Source organism: Plecotus auritus (genome assembly GCF_963455305.1).
Source record: "Plecotus auritus genome assembly, chromosome: 5".
NCBI lineage: Eukaryota > Metazoa > Chordata > Mammalia > Chiroptera > Vespertilionidae > Plecotus > Plecotus auritus.
Window position 1 is genome coordinate 163,425,923 of NC_137776.1, and position 19,279 is coordinate 163,445,201.

General features: G+C 41.6%; 1 protein-coding gene across 5 annotated transcripts in view; it reads left to right on the forward strand.

The window, feature by feature from the left end:
• The window catches only part of SLC44A1 (solute carrier family 44 member 1), a 162,984-nt gene that overhangs the window by 59,709 nt on the left and 83,996 nt on the right, over nt 1-19,279 (forward strand). For all 5 annotated transcript variants that reach the window (XM_080670341.1, XM_080670342.1, XM_080670340.1 and 2 more), the window contains one exon: nt 17,964-18,100. In XM_080670341.1, the coding sequence (XP_080526467.1) occupies nt 17,964-18,100 (137 nt within the window). The remainder of the gene's footprint in view (nt 1-17,963; nt 18,101-19,279) is intronic.

The following is a 19,279-nucleotide window of genomic DNA, read 5'->3' on the forward strand; positions in this document are numbered from 1 at the left end:
GTCAAGGTGTGAGTCAGGGCTGGGCTCTGCTGGGAAAGTTCCCTTCCAGGAAAGTTCCCCTTTGTGGTTGTTGGCAGCACAGCCCTCGGGGATTATACTGAGAGCCTTAGCTATTTCCTGGCTGTCGGCTAGAGGACTCCCAGGCTGCGGGCTGGGTGGGTCTCCCCATGGGGCCTAAACCACTCCCTATAGCGGCTTACTTCAAAGCCAACCAGGGAGAGCATCCACAGAGAGTCTGCTGGCAAAATGGAAGTTACAAACTTATATAATGTGTTTATAGAAGTGACATCCCATTCCCTTTGCCATATTCTACTATTTAGAAGCAATTCACAGGTCCCACGCAAAGTCATGTCTTTTATACATGAGGGCATAAATTCTAGGACGTCGGGATAATTGGGGCATTTATCCCTAATTATCTGCCACAGTGCCCAACTCAGTCTCCCTAGACACCGTGTTTTATATAACTCCCGGGTTCGAGCACCCAAAAGTTACTTCAGAAGGGCTTAGTGAATGGCAGTAAATAGGAAGGAGGAAAGTCAGGAGGGACAGGGGAAAGGAACGCCTTTGACTAGTTCTATCAGAAAATTTAAGATGCCAAGATGACGATAAGAATCCTATTAATAGTAAAGAAAAGGCAGTATTTTATTTTCTTACTTTAATTTTAATGTGCTCTTTTTCACCAAATAATATTTTTGACCTGATAATTTGTTTCCTATAGTAATAAGGATATAGAGGAAAATGGCAGATAATATTTTATGAGAAACAGGAAGGCCCCATCTTCATAGATTATGTTCCCAAAGTTGATTTTTAAATTGGTTGCTTAAGATGTATAGAACTTTTCTGCATAGAAACAGTGCTTTACATAAGGTTCTGAGAATGGCTCAATTTAAAAAAGCTCATTTATCTTAGAGCCATAAAGTGCCAGAGATGAAAGGGACCTTTAAGATTGCCTAGCGCGTAGCCTCCTTAAAACATCCTATCAGGTATTTGTGAGAGCCAGCCATAGCCTGGAGGAGAAAATGACTTGTTTGTAGCTCAGCTATGGTGATTAGTGGTAATGGTACCACATGGCATGAGTATGGCTTACAGCCCGTGTTTTTTTGGTCCTGGGGAGTGGGGTGGTGATAATAATATATTTTGAACTCAGGTTGACAGTTCCAAAAACACCTCTTCTGCCACATTCTAGATTGCCTACAATTTTCCAAACCATAAAGCTAGCCTTAAAGTGTAGGTATCAACTTGTAGACATATGATGATGATAATTATAGTAATTATAGTAATTGCTCCCAGACAGGAAAGCCTTCTCCCCCCCCCCATCTTCCATATCAATTTGGTGTAGAATTATGTCCATTGACATGGAATCCTATATAAATAAAGCCTAATATGCTAAGTGTCCAGTCTTCCATTCAGCCAATCAAAGCGTAATATGCTAATGATATTCTAAGGCTGCTCAACCACTCACTATGACATGCACTGACCACCAGAGGGCAGACAGTCAACCAGTAAACCAGTCACTATGATGTGCACTGACCACCAGGGGGCAGACGCTCCGACTGGTGGGTTATCTTGCTGCTGGGGTCCAGCCGATCAGGACTGAGCGAGACAGGCCGGACATGCCCTGGAGCCCTCCTGTGGTCCCTCCCCAGCTGGCCAACCTCCCGCATCCTTCCCCGGCCCTGATCGTGCACTGGTGGGGTCTTTTCAGCCTGGCCTGCACCCTCTCACAATCCAGGCTGAGGGACCCCACCTCCCTCCCCAAGTGTACGAATTTTGTGGACCAGGCCTCTAGTACCTACATAACATTATTAATAGGAAATAGGTTTAAAAGCAATATAGATTGTATGATTTTTATTTACATATATAAAGATATACATGTGCATAGAAAAGTATAAAATGACAAGAAAATGTCAACAGTGTGGTTAACTGGTGAATTATGGGTGGTTTTAATTTTCTTTTACACTCATTTATTCCTTTAAGTTGTCTGCAATAAGTATATATTGAAGAAAATTAAAAAGAAGAAAAAGACACCCATAGTCAATGTCCTTGAAGAGGTTGCATTCGAGTGAGGAAGACAAAACACACAGATAAAGCTATGACAATGCAATGTGGGTCAGCCTGTGAAAGTGTTGTATAATGAGAGGTGGGTGACTCTTGTTTCCTGGGTTCCTAACAGCAGGCTGGTGGGGAGAGGAACATAAGGCAATTGGGTGGTAACATTGGAACCACCGCTGCATTAGTTTCTACTGCTGTTATAACAAACTAAGTGGCTTAAAACAAAAGTTCTATAAATCAGAATGTGCACAGTATGGCTCAGCTGGTTCCCTTCTCCAGATTTCACAGGTCTGAAATTGAAGTGTCGTTAGGGCTGCCTCCCTTACTAGAGGCTCTGGGGAATGAATCTTCTTCCAAACTTATTTAGGCTGCTGGCAAAATTCAGTTCCCATGTGGCTGTAGGCCTGGGGTCCCATTTCCTTGCTGACTGTCAGTTAGGAGTTATTCTCAGCTTCTAGACGCAGCCTATATATTGTGTAGCTGTATTCTGTGGCTTGTCATAGTCCGTCTCCTTCAGTGACAGTGGGTTAAATCCTTATGCTTCAATCTCTCTGACCTCCTCTTCTTCACAGTAGCACCTTGGTTCTAAATTGTCCTTGTGGGTTGAAAAATCTCTTAACCAGTGATGGGGGTGGGGTCGGGTGGGGTGGGGCCGGGAATTCAGGGACACTGTCATTTTAAGTAGGGTCTTAGTGCTCCATTTGGGTGGGTTCAGAGAAGAGCTTGCATTCTAGCAGGGGAAAATCAAATAAAATACGTCTCTGGAAGGGGGGCACACACAGTGATGATGGAGGAAACCTGGTGAATGAATGGTCCCCCGAGGGTTCTTGAGTAGTGGCTTCAAGGGCCCATCTCTAGTGGCGATGGAATTTGAGTTAGAGCGCCAAGCTTGGTTCTTGTTGGCTGAAGAGCATGAGCTGAGGCTACAGGTTGGAGTTCTATAGACCAGGCTAAAGCCCAGTGAAGAATGGCAAAAGCAGGAAGGAGTCCCTACTCCATCTTGTGGAGTTGCAGAGGTTTAGGAGGGAGGTGAGGTAGTGCCTTTATTCACTGTGTTAATGCCTGAGATTTGCAGAGTGTTTGGAGTATTCTTCAGAGCAGCCCAGTAGATCACTTGCTCATTCCCACACTCAGGGATAAGTCTGAACAAACGGAGACACTCTAAGCCTCTGACAGTTCTGGCTTTGCTTTGAGGGAAAGTGCTCTCCCCTCTGCCTCCTGTTAAATAACTCTGATTTCAGCATTAACTTACTGTCTCACCTAGTTTGGCTCAACATGAAATAGAGCAGCCTGTGTCGATACTTCACTTGAACTTGCATTTGTGGGCTCATTTCTCCACAAATTTATAAGCATTTAGAAACAGTAACATTTATGAGGTTCTAAATGAAAACTTCCCATATTTATTCAGTTTTTCTTAAACTTTTATTTTTCTCTTATGTCAAATTTTAGAAGTTGTAAAAATGAGAGCTAAATGTTCAGAAGGTGAATTTATGGAGGCATATTTGGAATATATTTTTTTTCATTTTGTAACCACACTACTCTTTAGCCTAACATTTTTTTTAACTCTTTACAAAGGTAATATCTGTATTACAAGTGTAATTCTGCCTCTAGAACAATACTTGCTATGGATGATACTGCTAGCAATTTGAAAGAAGAGATCCAACTGCATACCTTAAAAATTGCAGAAGTTGAAAATCGAAATGTTTAGCAGATTCTAAATAGGGAGGTAAAAAGCTACTTAACAGAATTAGATGACATGCATGTGTGTACCAAAGCAAGGATGGGTTGGTTGGTTTTTCTCTGTGTTACCTGCCTAGGTGTATATACTAGTCATATGTAAGGTAAACAGCTCAATCCAGAGTTTCACTACTATGTTTGGTTCCAAGTTAACCACGCAACTGTAAAGATTCTAAAAAGTTTTCATCAGTAGAAATGAGGTCATAGATTTAGATAATTATTAACTATTTCAACTATGAATTTTTATAGTCACCAGTTGACCACCTATTTATGTTTAACTGGATATGAGAGTTGAGGGCAACTGAGAAATTCGAGTGTTGTACATAGCTCACACATAGCCAATCTCACTTCTGACACCAAATGTAAGTTCAGGGGTCCACAAGACAACCCATAGGTTCTATAGTTGCCAGAAAGCCTCTCAGAACTCACTGAAATCTCTTATACTCACAGTTACAGCTTATCACTGGGAAAGGCTACAGATTAAAATCAGTCAATGAAAGAAATACATAGGGCAGAGCTTAGTTGTTCTTCCCCAGAGAGTAGTCAGGGCATGTTTCCTTCCTGGCATTGATGTGTGACAAGTACACATGGTGTACTGCCACCTGGTAAGCTCACCCAAACTTCAGTGTTCGGAATTTTTGTTGGGGCTCCATTACTCAGGCATGGTTCATTGCCCACTAGCTGGTTCAGTTTTCAGCTCCTCATACCATGATCCAGTACTCCCAGTCTACATGACATTGCTGATCTAAAATTGGTCAACCCACTTCCTGCGTTCTACCTGGTGTGGCCTGCCCCCCCTCTCCCCCCAATCACATTGTTAGGCTCTCTGCTATGACCTGAGGCCCCAGGCAAATAAAGACTGCTGGAAGGCTTAGAGATTAACTCCCAGAAGCCCAGGGCAAAGTCCAGACCTCTTGTCTGAGCAGTTTTAAACTCTTTACTGCACACTGGGACTCCTTAGATTAAGCTGGATTTTATAAAGTATATTTTTTAAATGAAACTTAAAATACTTTATTTTAATACTTTTATTAAGGTGTAATTTACCTATGATAATTTACCTATTATAAGTGTACAGTTTGAGTTTTGGTAACTGTATGCAGTCGTATACTCTCCACCACAATCCACACTTCCGCTGTTGTCCTTAGAAAATTATCTCAGGCCCCTTTGTTGTCAATCCTTGCCCGGCTCTGTCCCTACGCAACCACTGATCTGCTCTCGGTCAGTATAGTTTTGCCTTTTCTAGAATTTCATTACATGGAATCATATAGTACAGAGTGGTTTTACATATGGTTTTTAAGCACAGCATAATAGTGTTATTGAGATTCATCCATGTTGCTTAATATATCGGTAGTTTGTTCTTTTTTAATGAGTAGTATTCTATCATGGGTATACCACATTTTGTTTATCTGTTCACTATTTTTTGGATAGTTGGGTTATTTCCACATTTAAAATTATTTTTTCTCTATTGTGAATAACACTGCTTTGAAATTTTGTGTATATGATGTTGTATGGATATTTCATTACTGTTAGGTAGGTCCCGAGGCTTGGGATTGCTTGAGTCACATGGTGAGGGCATGTTTAACTTTATAAGAAATTGCCAAACTGTTTTCCAAAGGGGTTGCACCATTTTGCATTGCCACTAGGAAAGGAGGGGCGTTATAGTTGCTGCATCCCCTCACTAACATTTTGCATTGTCAATCTTTTTAATTGTAACTATTTTAATGTGTGTATAGTGGTATCTCATTGTGGTTTTAAATCGCATGTTTCTAATGACCAGTGATGTGGAACATCTTTTGACAAGCAGAATATTTTTATTTTGATAAAGTCTAATTTATCCATTAGATACATTTAAAACCAATCACACAAAAATGTGTCTTTTTCATGGTTTATGCTTTTCATGTTCAAGCTAAGAAATTACTGATGTATCCCAAAGTCTCAAAGGTATTTTTCTGTGCTTTCTTCTAGAAGTTTTTTTTATGTAGCTCTTATATTTATGTCTATGATCCATTTTGATTTCATGTTTGCATATGGTGTGAAGAGGTCGAGGTTTATCTTTTCCTTCCATACAAAAATCCACTTTTCCATAATCTTTTATTGAATAGACTATCTTCCCCATTGAATTACCTTGGCACCGTTGTCAAAGTAGATTTTAAGTCTGAAGCCATGAAAGAAAGCTGATGGAATTTCTATTCATGGCCAAAACAGTCTATCTAAAATTAAACAAAACAAGGATATCACATTTTTTATTGTGGATTGTTGTAAATAACTAGCTGCAACAAATCATATAAAAGAGATAAATTGAATGTGTGTAGGTCAATAGAGAGAAAAATAATGCTGTTAACCAATTACAAGGGACTATAACCTACATGTTTAGATTGAACAAAAATGTATCTTGAAATGAGATGCTTAAATCATGTGTTATAAAGCATACGCCTAACTGAATTCAGTCATTTATCAGTAGACAAAATATGAAAAAGATAATACTTGTTTTATTAAAAACTAAAACCTAACAAAAATATGGGTTCAAATACAGAGAATTATAATATTTTAATAGAAAAGAAAACTAATAAAAGATAGATATATAATCTACTCCTTGCTGAGTAGTCTTAATAGATTAAAGATGACAACACTAACAAAGTTAATTTATGGATTTAATACAATAACAGTTAAGATCCCAATAGGTTGTTGAATTGAATTTGATTGATAGTATAAATCATAGTAAAGGAGCAGCCAAGAACTTTAGGGGGGAAACCTTTTTAAAAATTATTCCTGTTCATATAATAATTTGAGAGGGTTCGAATTAGATGAATATATTCTAAAATAATTAAACAAGGGATAAAAGATCAGGAGCCATGCCAGGAAGTAGAGAAGAGATTAGACTAGAGATCTAGGCTAAGTATAGTTTCTGAAGTTGAGCACCAAATTAACTGTGAACTTTCTGTCTTTGATGGTAGAAAGGGAAACTGGATTTCACCAGGGGTTGCAAATCCAAAGGCCTCTAGGCAGATACTGTAAATCACTTATGTGAACTGGAAATGAGACAAATGTTGGGTACTTTGAGCTTTATATGTGTGTGCCCCATAAAAGGAGACAGCTGCTACTCAGCTGTAGCTGATTTTTGGCATGTGGGTTGATGGGCCCAGTGATGCTAATTTTTCAAAAGAAGCTAGGAGAAATCTATTGGCAGAGGGAGAGTAGGGGTACACACAACCTATTGTCTTTGTTTGGGCTGCTTATAACCAACAGAAACTTACCTCTCTTGGTTCTGGAGGGTGGGAACCCAAGATCAAGGCAGCAGCATGATCACCTTCTCATGAGGGTCCTCTTTCTGGTTCATACTGGCACCTTCTCACTGTGCCCTCACATGGTGGAAGGGAATGGGATCTCTCTGGAACCTCTTTTATGTGGCACTAAACCCATTCACGAGCATTCCACAATCATGGCCAAATAATCGCCCAAAGGCCCTTAAAATCATCTTCTTTGGAAATTATAATTCAACATGAATTTGAGTGGGGGGACACATTCAGACCATAACACCTACAGATCTTCTGGTTTTAAAATATTGGCAGTTAGTGTACTGGCCATACAAACCATGTAGGGGTGTGGGATTACTTGGTAAAGGTCATGTATCTATAGTTGTCATTGTCTAATTAATGATTGTATAGAGAGAACAAAAGGAGTGGGGTTTTGTTTGTGTGTGTTGTTGTTGTTTTATTACTCCTCACTGGAGGTTATTTTTTCCATTGATTTTTAGAAAGAGTAGACAGGAGGGAGGAAGGGAGGGGGACAGAGAGAGAAAAACATGTAAGAGAGAGACACATTGATTGGTTACCTCCCGCACGTGCCCCACGTGGGGCCAGGAATCAAACCTGCAACCCAGGTATGTGCCCTTGACCAGAAATCGAACCAGTGACCCTTCAGTCTACAGGCTGATACTCTAACCACTGAACACACGGGCCAGGGCAAGGAATTTTGCATTTAAGATCAAAACCTATTCCAAAGTATATTATTAACAGGACTACCTGAATGTAGATTAATTACAGTGATGGAAACAAAATAGAAATATCAGAAATAAACTGATAGTTTAATGTATCTACACTAATAAAAGAGAAAGATGCAAATTGACCGTACCTTCGCAATGCCCACCAGCCAATCATGAATGAGTATGCAAATTAACCCAACAAAGATGGCGGGTTAATCTGCATACACATGGCGACGACGCAGGCATTCTGCACCACCCCAGCCGCTCCGGGCCTCTGAGCAGCATGGGAAGGCGGAAAGGCGGCTCCGGGCCAGAGCAAAGGCGGTGCTGGCAGCAAGGGGAAGGAAGGCCCATTCTTGCACGAATCTTCGTGCACCAGGCCTCTAGTTGATTAATAAAGTAAAATAAAAACTGAAAGTAGTTGATGTTTAATAAAAGACATTGTTGAATGACAATATGAAGAAAACTACATATACATCTAATTTAATCTCAAGCCATGCAAAATAAATTCCAGATGAGTTAGATATTTTAAAGCAAACATTATACGGTACTTACCTTTGTTGTGGAGAGGAGATCATTTATACATTGTTGAAGCAATAAGATATAAAGTAGTACCAAAGTGACCATGTTTGATCAAAAATTTGATTCTCTGATATGAAGATAAAAGCAACACAGTGGGAATAGTATTTGTAGTTTTTCTATGATGGTAAGATTTTTCATGTAATTGGAGATAGATCTATAAAGGTAGATTCAGTAGACAGATAACCAATGATGATATACACTGGAGAAAGTCACAATAATATGTTTGGCCTAAAGATCTTCATTTGTAAAGTGAGGATAATAGTAGTACTTACTTGCTAGGGTGTTTTGGAGAATTAATATGATAAATGATGCATACTCCTTAACACATTGCCTGGAACCATAAATGTTAACTGCTATTTATTATAATCCTCTTCATTATCGCCACCTTCCAAAATAAGTTTCAAAGCTACATGTCAAAGCTTCTTCCCTTTTTTTAACCCAGATGGGCAGATCTAGCTATTTTAACCACCTCTGCATTCATGCAGTTTACAAAGCACTTTCACATATTCTGTTTCATTGATTTTCATGCCAGCCCTGGGAACTGTTAGAGTTTCTTCTCAGTGGGGGCATTCAGGATTCACTCTTCCATAGTCACAGCTTGGTCTTTGTCATCACCCTTAACTGCTCCACCTATAAAGTCAATTCACACTAATTACTGAAGAATTTCTCCATTCTGACCACAGCCTTCTCTCCTCCCAGCTTACATGTTCTATGCCCACTGGAGCCATTCTTTTACTTCTAGTCCAAATCATCATTTCTTCTTTTTTAATCTTTATTGATTTCAGAGAGGAAGGGAGAAGGGGAAAGAGGGAGAGAAATGTCCCCTTTCTGTTCCTCAAACACTCCAGCACAATCTCATGTTGGGGACTTTGCCCTTCTCTCTGCAACCTGGGCATGTGCCCTAATGGTGAATCGAACCATGACCTCCTGGTCTTAGATTGACGCTCAGCCACTGAGCCACAAAGTCAGCATTTCTTAGTAGAGATTCAGTAGCCTCCTGAGCAATCTCCCTACTTTCTTGCTCACTTTTAATTCAGACTCCCCATTGCAGCTGGTGAACTTTCAGTGGCTTCCCAGAGTCTTTAGGATGAACTCCAAACATTCTAACATCTTTGATACCATTTTCAGGGCCCCACAAGATCTGGCTCCTGCTTGCCTGCCCAGCCATCTGTGTCTTTCATCACAGTCCATCTCAGCCATCCTGACAGTTTTCCTTTTCTCAGTTATGCTATGCTCTCACTTTGTAAGCCGCTGCATGCTCTCTTCCCGCCCTGCTCCCACCTCCATTCCTCCACACTTTGCTAACTCTTACTCATTCTTTAGGTCTCCTGGCTTTATTTTTAAAAAAATATATTTTATTGATTTTTTACAGAGAGGAAGGGTGAGGGATAGAGAGTTAGAAACATCGATGAGAGAGAAACATCGATTCAGCTGCCTCCTGCACACTCCCCACTGAGGAATGTGCCCACAACCAAGGTACATGCCCTTGACCAGAATCGAACCTGGGACCCTTCAGTACGCAGGCTGACGCTCTATCCCTGAGCCAAACCTGTTAGGGTAGGTCCTGGCTTCAGATTGGACTTCTGCCCTGACTCTCCATTCCTAGGGCCCTTTTGATGCATCTTCTGCTGTCCTCTTTTCTCTACTATTTCATTTACACGCTGTTTTGTAATTGTCTCTCAACTCCAGACTAAATGCTGGGAAGGGAGACACTTGGTGTTGGTCTTATTTATCACGGTCGGTATCGCGAGTGCTTATTTAGCCCTGCACCTGGCAGAGATGTTAATACATTTCTGTTGTATGAATGAGAGTATTTCATTCTACCTAATAGATCTTCTTCCTTCCTTTTCCTCTACCCATGCCTCACTTGGCAAAACCTTACACAATTACTACCTATTTATTAGTTCAACAAATAGGAAAGGAGCTTCTTCCTCACCCCAGGCACTATTTTAGGATCTGGGGATATAATGATGAATTAGGCAGTTAGGAAGCTGGCGTTCTACCTGTGGAGACAGATAATAAACAGATAGATTAAGTAAAATATGCAGTGTGTTAGTGAGCGTAAGCGCCGAGGAGAAACAAATGAAGCAGGAGAGATGGATAAGGCACACCCGAATAGAGAGTGCTGTTGGCATTGTAGATAGGGTGCCTGTGGAAGTCTTAGCTGAGAAGGTGACTTCTGAGTGCTGACTTAAGCAGGTCAGAGAGCTAACAATCGCTATGCTGCTTATCTGAGAGGCAGAGAGATGGGCAACTCCCCCAAGGTGAGAGTGTGCCGGGAGTGTTTGAGGAACAGAAAGGAGCCAATGGGAGGTCAGAGGATCAGCATTCTCTGTGTAGAGGTGTCTTAATCTGACCTCTGGGCATCCTCCAGTTTTAGGTTGTTTTTAGCTGTCAGTGCTATGAATTTACTGGGAAAGCCTGTGAAAGTTTCTCTCCTTAGCAGTTGCCTATGAATCAAGGACCCTGGAAGAGACAGCCATGATACTGAGACTTCAGTGGCTTCCTTGCACAGATCCGGGAGGGGCATGCTTAGGCATTTCTTCAACAACTGCTACCTCTTTCTCAGGATATTTTTTCATTTTCCTCATTAGGATTGGGGAGGCAGTGGGACATCGCTGCCATCGAGCTCATGGCTGGCTTCCCACAGCTCAGTCCTCTTCTGTTCTCTGGTCTGTGTTTGTAGTCTTGGCCGTTATAAACAAGGGGCAACTCTCTCAGCCACTTTCGAGAGTTACAGCTTTAAAGACAAATTGCTGCTGTCAACTTGTTTCTCTCTACCCATCGCTTTGTCCCAGGAATTTGAGGGCCAGCAAAGTTTTAGTTGACTATGTGTTGCCGGTAATTGGGTTGGGTCATTTGGGGTTGTACCTGCATTAGTGTGCCGGCCCCGTAGCTCTACCTTGTACACCCCTTTGTGGCACAGTTGGGTCCCACCCGATGGAATGACTGGAATTGCCTTGCTGGCACCCACATGGGAGAAAAGAGGGCTTCTCTGGGCAAAATTCCACTGTGGGTGGTGGACAGGTCCCGGCTCTCTACGGTCTATATTTAGCAATAGCTGAAGCCTCCATTAAGCTGTTTTCCTTTTGGTATGATTCACTAGCAGCACCATACTCTGTAGAAAGGGGCTATAAATTATAATTGATATGAGGCAATAATTGGACAAATGATCAGACTCCATTTTTATTCCTCTCTGGGGAAAGCACGTGTTAGGAATCACTAATGCAGAAGGCGACGGAGGGATTTTTCAGCCAGCTTCCCCGCGTTAGTGCTTCTCTCTTGATTAGAGAGGAGAGAAGCCAAATTCGGCAGGAGGCGGCCAGCAGACCCCGGATCTGCTTGCCACCTTTTGCTCCAAAGAGCCCTGCCGCAGAGAGTTGCCATGGCAGCAGGAGGCAGTTTAATGGCAGAGGCTCATCTCTGGAGGCGCGCTGCTGGTGCCCTCTCTGGCCTTCAACCCGAGGGGCTGGCTACACCAGGCAGCACCGTGCCATGGCCATTTGAAAGCACGTTGCCTAATGGAATCAAACTGTAAGATCCTCCAGATTCCAAGGACGGCTACCTCTCCTGCCCCCTGCTTCTCCTTGGCGCCTAGCCCTTTGATGTCCCGTCCCGTAGCCCACCTTATCAAGTTATTTGCAGTTCCTTGAATAATGCTCTTTCATGTTTCTGTGCTTTTTACACATGCAGTTTCCTCTGTCTCCCTTCCCCAGCTGCCTGGAAAATTCCTACTCACTTTCAAAATGTGGCTTAGATACTGCCTCCTGCTCCATGCTTCTCCCGGAACCCCTGTCCTCCGTGCAGAATTGCACCCTTTCCTCCACCATCTCAACCTCACCACGTAGCACAGGATTTTGAAATGACTCTGTATTTTTGTCTTTTCTTCTCTAGACTCTTAAGTTACTTGCATTCAAAAGTTGTGTGTTTTTTATGAATTTCATATCCCCAGGGCCTTGCTCAGGAGTGGCCACATAGTTAACACTTAGAGTGTTTATTGAATGAATGGTTTCTCATCATTTATTTAGTCCTTATCATGGGCGTGTTGCATACGACATGAGGACAGCACTCTCGTGTCCAGGAAAGGGCTTTGTCTGCTCTGGGGTCCCAGAGGATCGCCCTCGTTTAATCAGCTGACTTGATGGGTCTGTAACTGACACTCCATTACATTCATTCTCACTCTCCAGTATGAAAGGGAATGGCAGTGGTGGGAAGAGCCACACTTGGGAGTCGGTCTCCCCAGGGTTCAAGTCAGTTGCCCAATTTGTATGTCTCATGTCTCAGTTCTCTCTTGTTGAATTAGAATGTGTGAGGACAGCTCCGAGGTTCCTTGTGGCCCAACGTAAATTCTTGGTAAATCTTCCTTTCTTTGCCTTCGCCCTGAATTCCGGGAAGAAAGTGAAAGCAACATGGAAGTTTCAACTAGTTTCTAGTTTTGAACCTTCTCGTGTATCTTTACCTATACATCAGATCATTCAGCGCTAGCTCCTTGCTCTGAGCACAGCTTCAAAGGTCACCCCACTTGTCCCTGTGCCTCTTGTCTCTTTTCCTGAGCTGCTGTGAGGTAGTAGTGCCCTTCCGTTCCTCAATCGCCCTGCTTTCATCTTTGGTGTATCTGTCCCCTTGAGTTCACTGTGTAGATAGACATTTTAAAAGAGATTTATTTTGGAGAGAGAAGCATCGATGTGAGAGACACGATTGGTTGCCTCCCATACATGCCCCGAAAGGGGAATGAACCACAACCTAGGTATGTGCCCTGACCAGGAATCGAACCCACCACCTTAGTGCATGGGATGATGCTCAACCAACTGAGCCACCCAGCCAGGGCTAGACGTTTTATTTAGATATCTCTCCTCTCCTGCCTTTTTGGGGATAGCTTATTTTATTTCCAGAATTTCAATTTAAAATGAATTTATCTTTTTCTCCTCTTTGATAATTCCCAGAAACCACTTTGACTGTAATATATTTTTTCTTTTTCCTTAGTTTCTTTTTTTGTTTGCTTTATTTTATTTTTTTGTTTTGTTTTGTCTTTTTTTTTCTTTTTTTGCTGCAGTGTATATTTACATGCCTTAACTGCCGTCCTTTATATTTACCTTACAGTTTACTCCAAGCATTTTTCTTCATTCCCTTAACTTACGTTATTAATAGGTCTAGTAAAAGATTTAGTGAGGATAGCAATGAAAATGTACTCTTAACTCAGTTATCCGTGCCAGTGGGTCTCCCCGCTGAGAGGATGGGGCCAAGGGGCCAAGGTGTGTAATCAGAGTTGCCTGAGATGCTTTTTCAGATTCATATGCCCCATCCCTTTCCCAACCCTGTTCCTGGAGGCAGAATGAAAGTAGGCTGAGAGTTTTAAGAAACTTTTCTAGAATGTTTTACAGCCTCTCATCGGGGGTCTGTCACCCTCTGGTTGAGAAACACTCATTGTAGACTTGTTAGTTATAACACTCTGGTCTTCCAATGCCATGCTTATTTGAGAGTTGGGTATTTGTTTTATTTCAAAAAAATAAAACTGCATATATAGTTCACTTTGTTTGCCTGGGTAAGGATATTTTCAAATCAAAATGCAAAAAAGTGTGGTTTTAATGAATCATAAGTTTGTTTGATGCAAGCACTTTTTCTATTCTGAAATATTTACTTAAATACTAATTAGTTAAAATATAACAACTTATAAACATGTTGCCATGGATTGGATAAACTTCAGAATGCTAGAAATAATATGAAAAGTCAACATAAGATTATGTTGACCAATGTCACCCCAATAAATTTAATTTTTTAAAAAGTCAACATAGAACAGTTTTAAAATTATTAATTCTGTTTGTAGGAAATATTTCGAGAATAGAGCAGATTAGAAACAGAATGAAACTCAGAATCAGAAAGACTAGATTTTAATTCCTGCTCTGGCACCTGTTGCCTTTCTTGGGCTGTGGAGTCCATCCCTCGGGGTCTCAGTTCTGTCTTTGTGGAATGGTGATGGCCTCTCTCTCATAAAGTTGTTGTGAGACTCAAATAAAGTCATGAATGTGACAGTTCCCAGCACCCAAACATCCCATCACTGTTCACAGAATCTGATTGTAATGCCTATAAATTATTCAAAACATCGGGTGGGTGTGTGCACACATGTGTTGTATGTATGTGCCTTGGAATATGTGAAATGTGTAAGGAATTAAGTTTACTATGTTTTTTGACTGTTGAGGTGGGTGTTGGTTTTAGTGTAATGGTTTATGTATGTGGGTGTATTTCCTAAGGATACCATTTAAATTATTTCCTTCTGTTGAAGTCATTTCTTACACACCAGGCTGAAAAATGTGCAGTGTCCATTTTACAGTGTTCCAGTCACTGTAGAATTCTTCTCTCCCTCCACACTGGTTTCCTTGTGCTGGACCAGCTCTGGAGGCCTCCTTGGTCCTTACCAAGGCCAGTCACGCGACTGGCATGAACACTCCCACACAGGTTTTTCTTCCAAACGGAAATTGAATATTAGTACTTAGTCCTGTTCTGTGTCCATATCAGAAAGTGTTGGATTTAGTGCCTTGCTACCAAATATAAACTTGTGAAAGTTAGTTTTCTCAATGATATGATCACTGCATAGATACACACGTTAGGTGCTTTGTGTGGGTTACCCAACAGCATTGCAGCTACCTGTAAAATAGGTGCTAGGCAGTTTTACATGTAAGAAAGCGCAGGCTCAGAAGGGTAAATATGTTTCCCAAGGTCAGACAACTGTTAAGAGAGAGAACCAGAAAGCAAGCTCAGGTTGGTCTGACCCCGGAGAGGTATAAGGCTGCTGCCCAGTCACTGTGGCACATCAATCAGGCTGATGTGCTTTAAGGTATGAAAGAAGCTGGAAATATACTGAGGGCACGTTTGGCTTTGGGTTGGGGAGAAGCCTGCAGGACAGTCAGACCAGGCATCTGTTCTCGGGAGGCTGTGAGAGGCACTATCGCTGACCCAGCGGCCAGACCCTGGACGCCTCTGGCTTTCTCTCCTTTCCTCTAGCCTGCTGTCCTGCTGTCCCGTGGTTTCTCCAGGTATTTCCAAGGCATCACTTACAACTGTGCACCTCTCTCCACCCCAGTTCCACTGCCCACCCCCCACCTTCCCATGCAGAAGCATAAAACGGGGTTGTTGTGAGGATAAATGAGTTAATATGTGTAAAGGGTTTAATAAGGTGTCTAGTACATAGTAAGTACTCAACAAATGTTAGCTACCATTATTATTATTTTTGTTGTTGTTACAATAATAGTATTATTCGTGGTGGTAGTAAATAATCCAAAGGTTTTTATGGCACCTTCCTCAAGGACCGGTGTGTTCCCTGGCCAGGGGCTGGCTTTGTGTGGCTCATTGCACGGGGTCCCAGGCATGGGCATGCTCAGTAAGATGCACAGGACGGAGTTAGTAAGGGAGCGATTGTTTCCACACACAGGTTGGCAGAGTTTTCTCTGTGCTGGTTCATCGTCATCAGCCACAGAAGCAGTCCCACTTCCAAACCACACCTTTCTGCCTGGCTTCTTTCCTTTCCTTTTTTTCTGTTGAACATGAATGGTATTGGAGTCGTTAACACAAAAATTATTTTAGTTTCGCGGTTTGTAGCTGTGCCTGCACTTGTCGTCCTCCTCCCCCCTCTTCCCCCCAGCTCCTGTCCACTGCTCCACGGAAGCATGCCAGTTCAGCATACTCCGCCTGCAGGGGTCTCTCTAGTCCCACCCCCCACACACATACTGTTTTTTCCTATTTAATTTTTTTCTTTATATGTATTGACTTTATATTTTTAATTATATTTATTGGGGTGAATTGGTTAGTAAAATTCTATAGGTTTCAGTTGGTTTTATATTTTTGCTTTTCAGTTTTCTCACCTATTTCTTATGTTTTGTTATATTGCCTGAATTGAGTCATAGTTTGCATAGCAACGGAGTTTAAGAGTGTGGGGAAGGCTATTGGCACATGCATGATTAACTTTTCATATGGACCCAATAGAACTGAACCCAGGATTGGGGTTCTTTAGCTATAATCTTGCATGACAGCATTTCTATTTGTGCTCCCTCCCTTGACCCACAATATTAGGCTTTGCTTCTCTCAGTTAAGAAGATTTGGCTCTTACTTTCTCTTTGGGCAAATGATAACATGTGCAATCTTTGTCATCTTTTCTACCTCAAAACATTAAAAAAACTGTTTTAATGTAATTTCTGATTTCCTTTTCTCAAATATGTACATTTGTACAGTATACAAAAGGGATAACTTACAATTTGGGAGTTATTTTGTTTCAATGAAATGGACTGTTGTAATAAATAATATTTATTATTGTATCAATTCAAAAATAATTTTCATTCGTTCTAGACAATGGGAATTCTAAAAAGTAAAAGAAAATTAAAATTAATGAAAAAAAATTAATGGCTGTTGTTAAAATGTTCGTATATTTTCCTCTAGTCTTCATTCAACTTTATATATTTAATTTTATAATGCATTTTTATAATTATATATTCACTAGAGGCCCATTGCATGAAATTCATGCACAGCGGGGTGGGGAGGTGTCCCTTAGCCCAGCCTGCACCCTCTCCAATCCAGGACCCCTTGGGGATATCTGACTGCCCCTGGCAATTTGGGACCACTGACTCCTAACCGCTCACCTGCCTGCCTGCCTGATCACCCCTAACCCCTCTGACTGCCTGCCCGATCACCCCTAACCACCTCTGCCTGCCTGCCTGATCGCCCTAACTGCTCCCCTGCTAGCCTGATCGCCCCTAACTGCCTCTGCCTCGCCCCACACCTGGGACCCAGGATTGCCTCCTCCAGCTGGTTGCAGGCACCCGGGACCTGGGCTTACCTCCCTCTGGCCGGCCGCAGGCACCCAGGACCCGGGCTGGCTTTGCCCGGGCCAGCCACAGCCACAGGGAACCATGGATGGATGGTTTCGCCCGGGCCACTGGCGCCCGGGACCGCGGAGCGGGCAGCTTATCCCTCTCCTGGGCTGCAGCCTGGCTGGTCCCTATTCCTTTCTCGCGAGCTCATTTGTGCCTGGCTGGTCCCCATTCCTCTCTCCGTAGTGTTGAGTGTCTGAGCCATTACAGCGTGATGGCGTGAGGGTGTGATAACCATTTGCATATTAGCTCTTTATTATATATAGGATTAGCTAAAGTTTTATCTATTCATTTTTATAATTAGACATTTTACATGTAATTATATATTCATTAACTAAAGTTTACATATACACTACAATTCATGTTATATAGCAGTATTGCTATATTCCAGTAATTTTGGGGGGGTACAAGTTTGACCAAAAAATAAAAATAAAACCAATTATTTTTAAAGATGAAAATAGATCATTTCTAAGTATAAAATACACGTGACAAATTTTAATTTTGGAAAAATAGATCATGAAAAAGGAGTCCTACAATTATTTTTCATCCCTGCTTTTAACAGTATATTTATAAGCAATTCTTCTTTAAAAAGCTTATCTGTGATTACATTTGTGAAATGTTCCCGCATCTATGATTAAATTTGTGGAGGAGTGTAGAATAGATGTTCTTTGCTTTTAGGCTGAATCAGATGCACAGTGAACCAGAATGTATTTTGTGGAAATAGTATCTCAATATTTTTCTCCATGCTGTAGGTATGTGTTCTTTTTGGATCCGTGCAATCTGGACTTGATCAACCGGAAGATCAAGTCTGAAGCACTGTGCGTAGCAGCATGTCCAAGACAAGAGCTGAAAACCCTGAGTGACGTTCAGAAGTTTGCAGAGATGAATGGTGAGACTTTAGGCATCTGAGTCTACACCCCAGTCACTTATTCTCACTTAAATTTTATGTGTTTGCCTGGTATTTAAAAATAAAAGTCATTTAAAAAATCGTAAAAAGAAAAAGACCTGAAAGTACTATAGAATTTCCTTGATATACAAATGTTATAGTCACCGAGGAGCTTGTTAAAACTCCAGATTCCTGGGCCCCACCCGGGAAATTCTGACTGAGTAAGTCTTAGGACACTGGAAATTTGTATTTTTACAAATGTCTCAGGTGATTTTGATGTATCCTAATTGAGTACTTGGGAATTACTAGACGACACCAGGTAAAATTGGGAGGGAGGGGTGTTCCTTCCTAAGTAACAGATGTTTAGTATAGGAAATTTGAAAAGATCAGAAAAGAGATAATGAAGTGAAAACCAATGTTTCACCATTTTTCAGTGTGTTGTATATAATTTTGTTGCATTTTTAATTTAACGTTATGTCTTAACCATTTTTCTAAGAATGAAGTTTTGAGAAACTTTGAGGTCAAACGTATGAGAATTAGCTGTGAAAACAAGCAGTCCATTTCCTGAACTCTGGCTCTGTTCTCTCGGTTTTCTAACCTCATCAAAATTCTCTCCAGATAATTTTTTTAACCTCTTTTTGTGAAGGGCCACATACTGATAGCCCCCAAAGCCTGTGTTTTTGAACTTGCATGAGGTTTCATGTGTGTATTTTTTGTGTAGGAGTCCTCAGAGCTGCCACAGTCCTGCCCAAATGCATAGTCCAGCTCTAGTTTCTTCCGACAAGGGTTGACTCAGGTATAACTTCTAGCTGGCTGGAGAAACTACCTCGGGACACAGCTATACACACTAGCATGGCTCCATAATCTCTATCTGATGGGGATGCTAGGCTTCTGAGGGCAAAAACTCCACAGACTGGCTGTATTCATGTCTGCTGCTAAATGCCCACAGCTTAGGTAGTGGGAAGGGCATGGGATTAATTTGATTTGGATTCTACTTCTGCCTCTGTCACTGACAGGCTCTGTAATGAGGGACAGAAGGTGTAGCCTCTTTGAGCCTAGATCTCCACATCTAATAAAGTATGGATTTAAAATAATGCTCCCCCTCCTAAGTTGTTGTCAGGATTAAATGAGATGATGCATGAGGAATACTGGACACTTACTTGGTGGGCATTGGATAAAGAG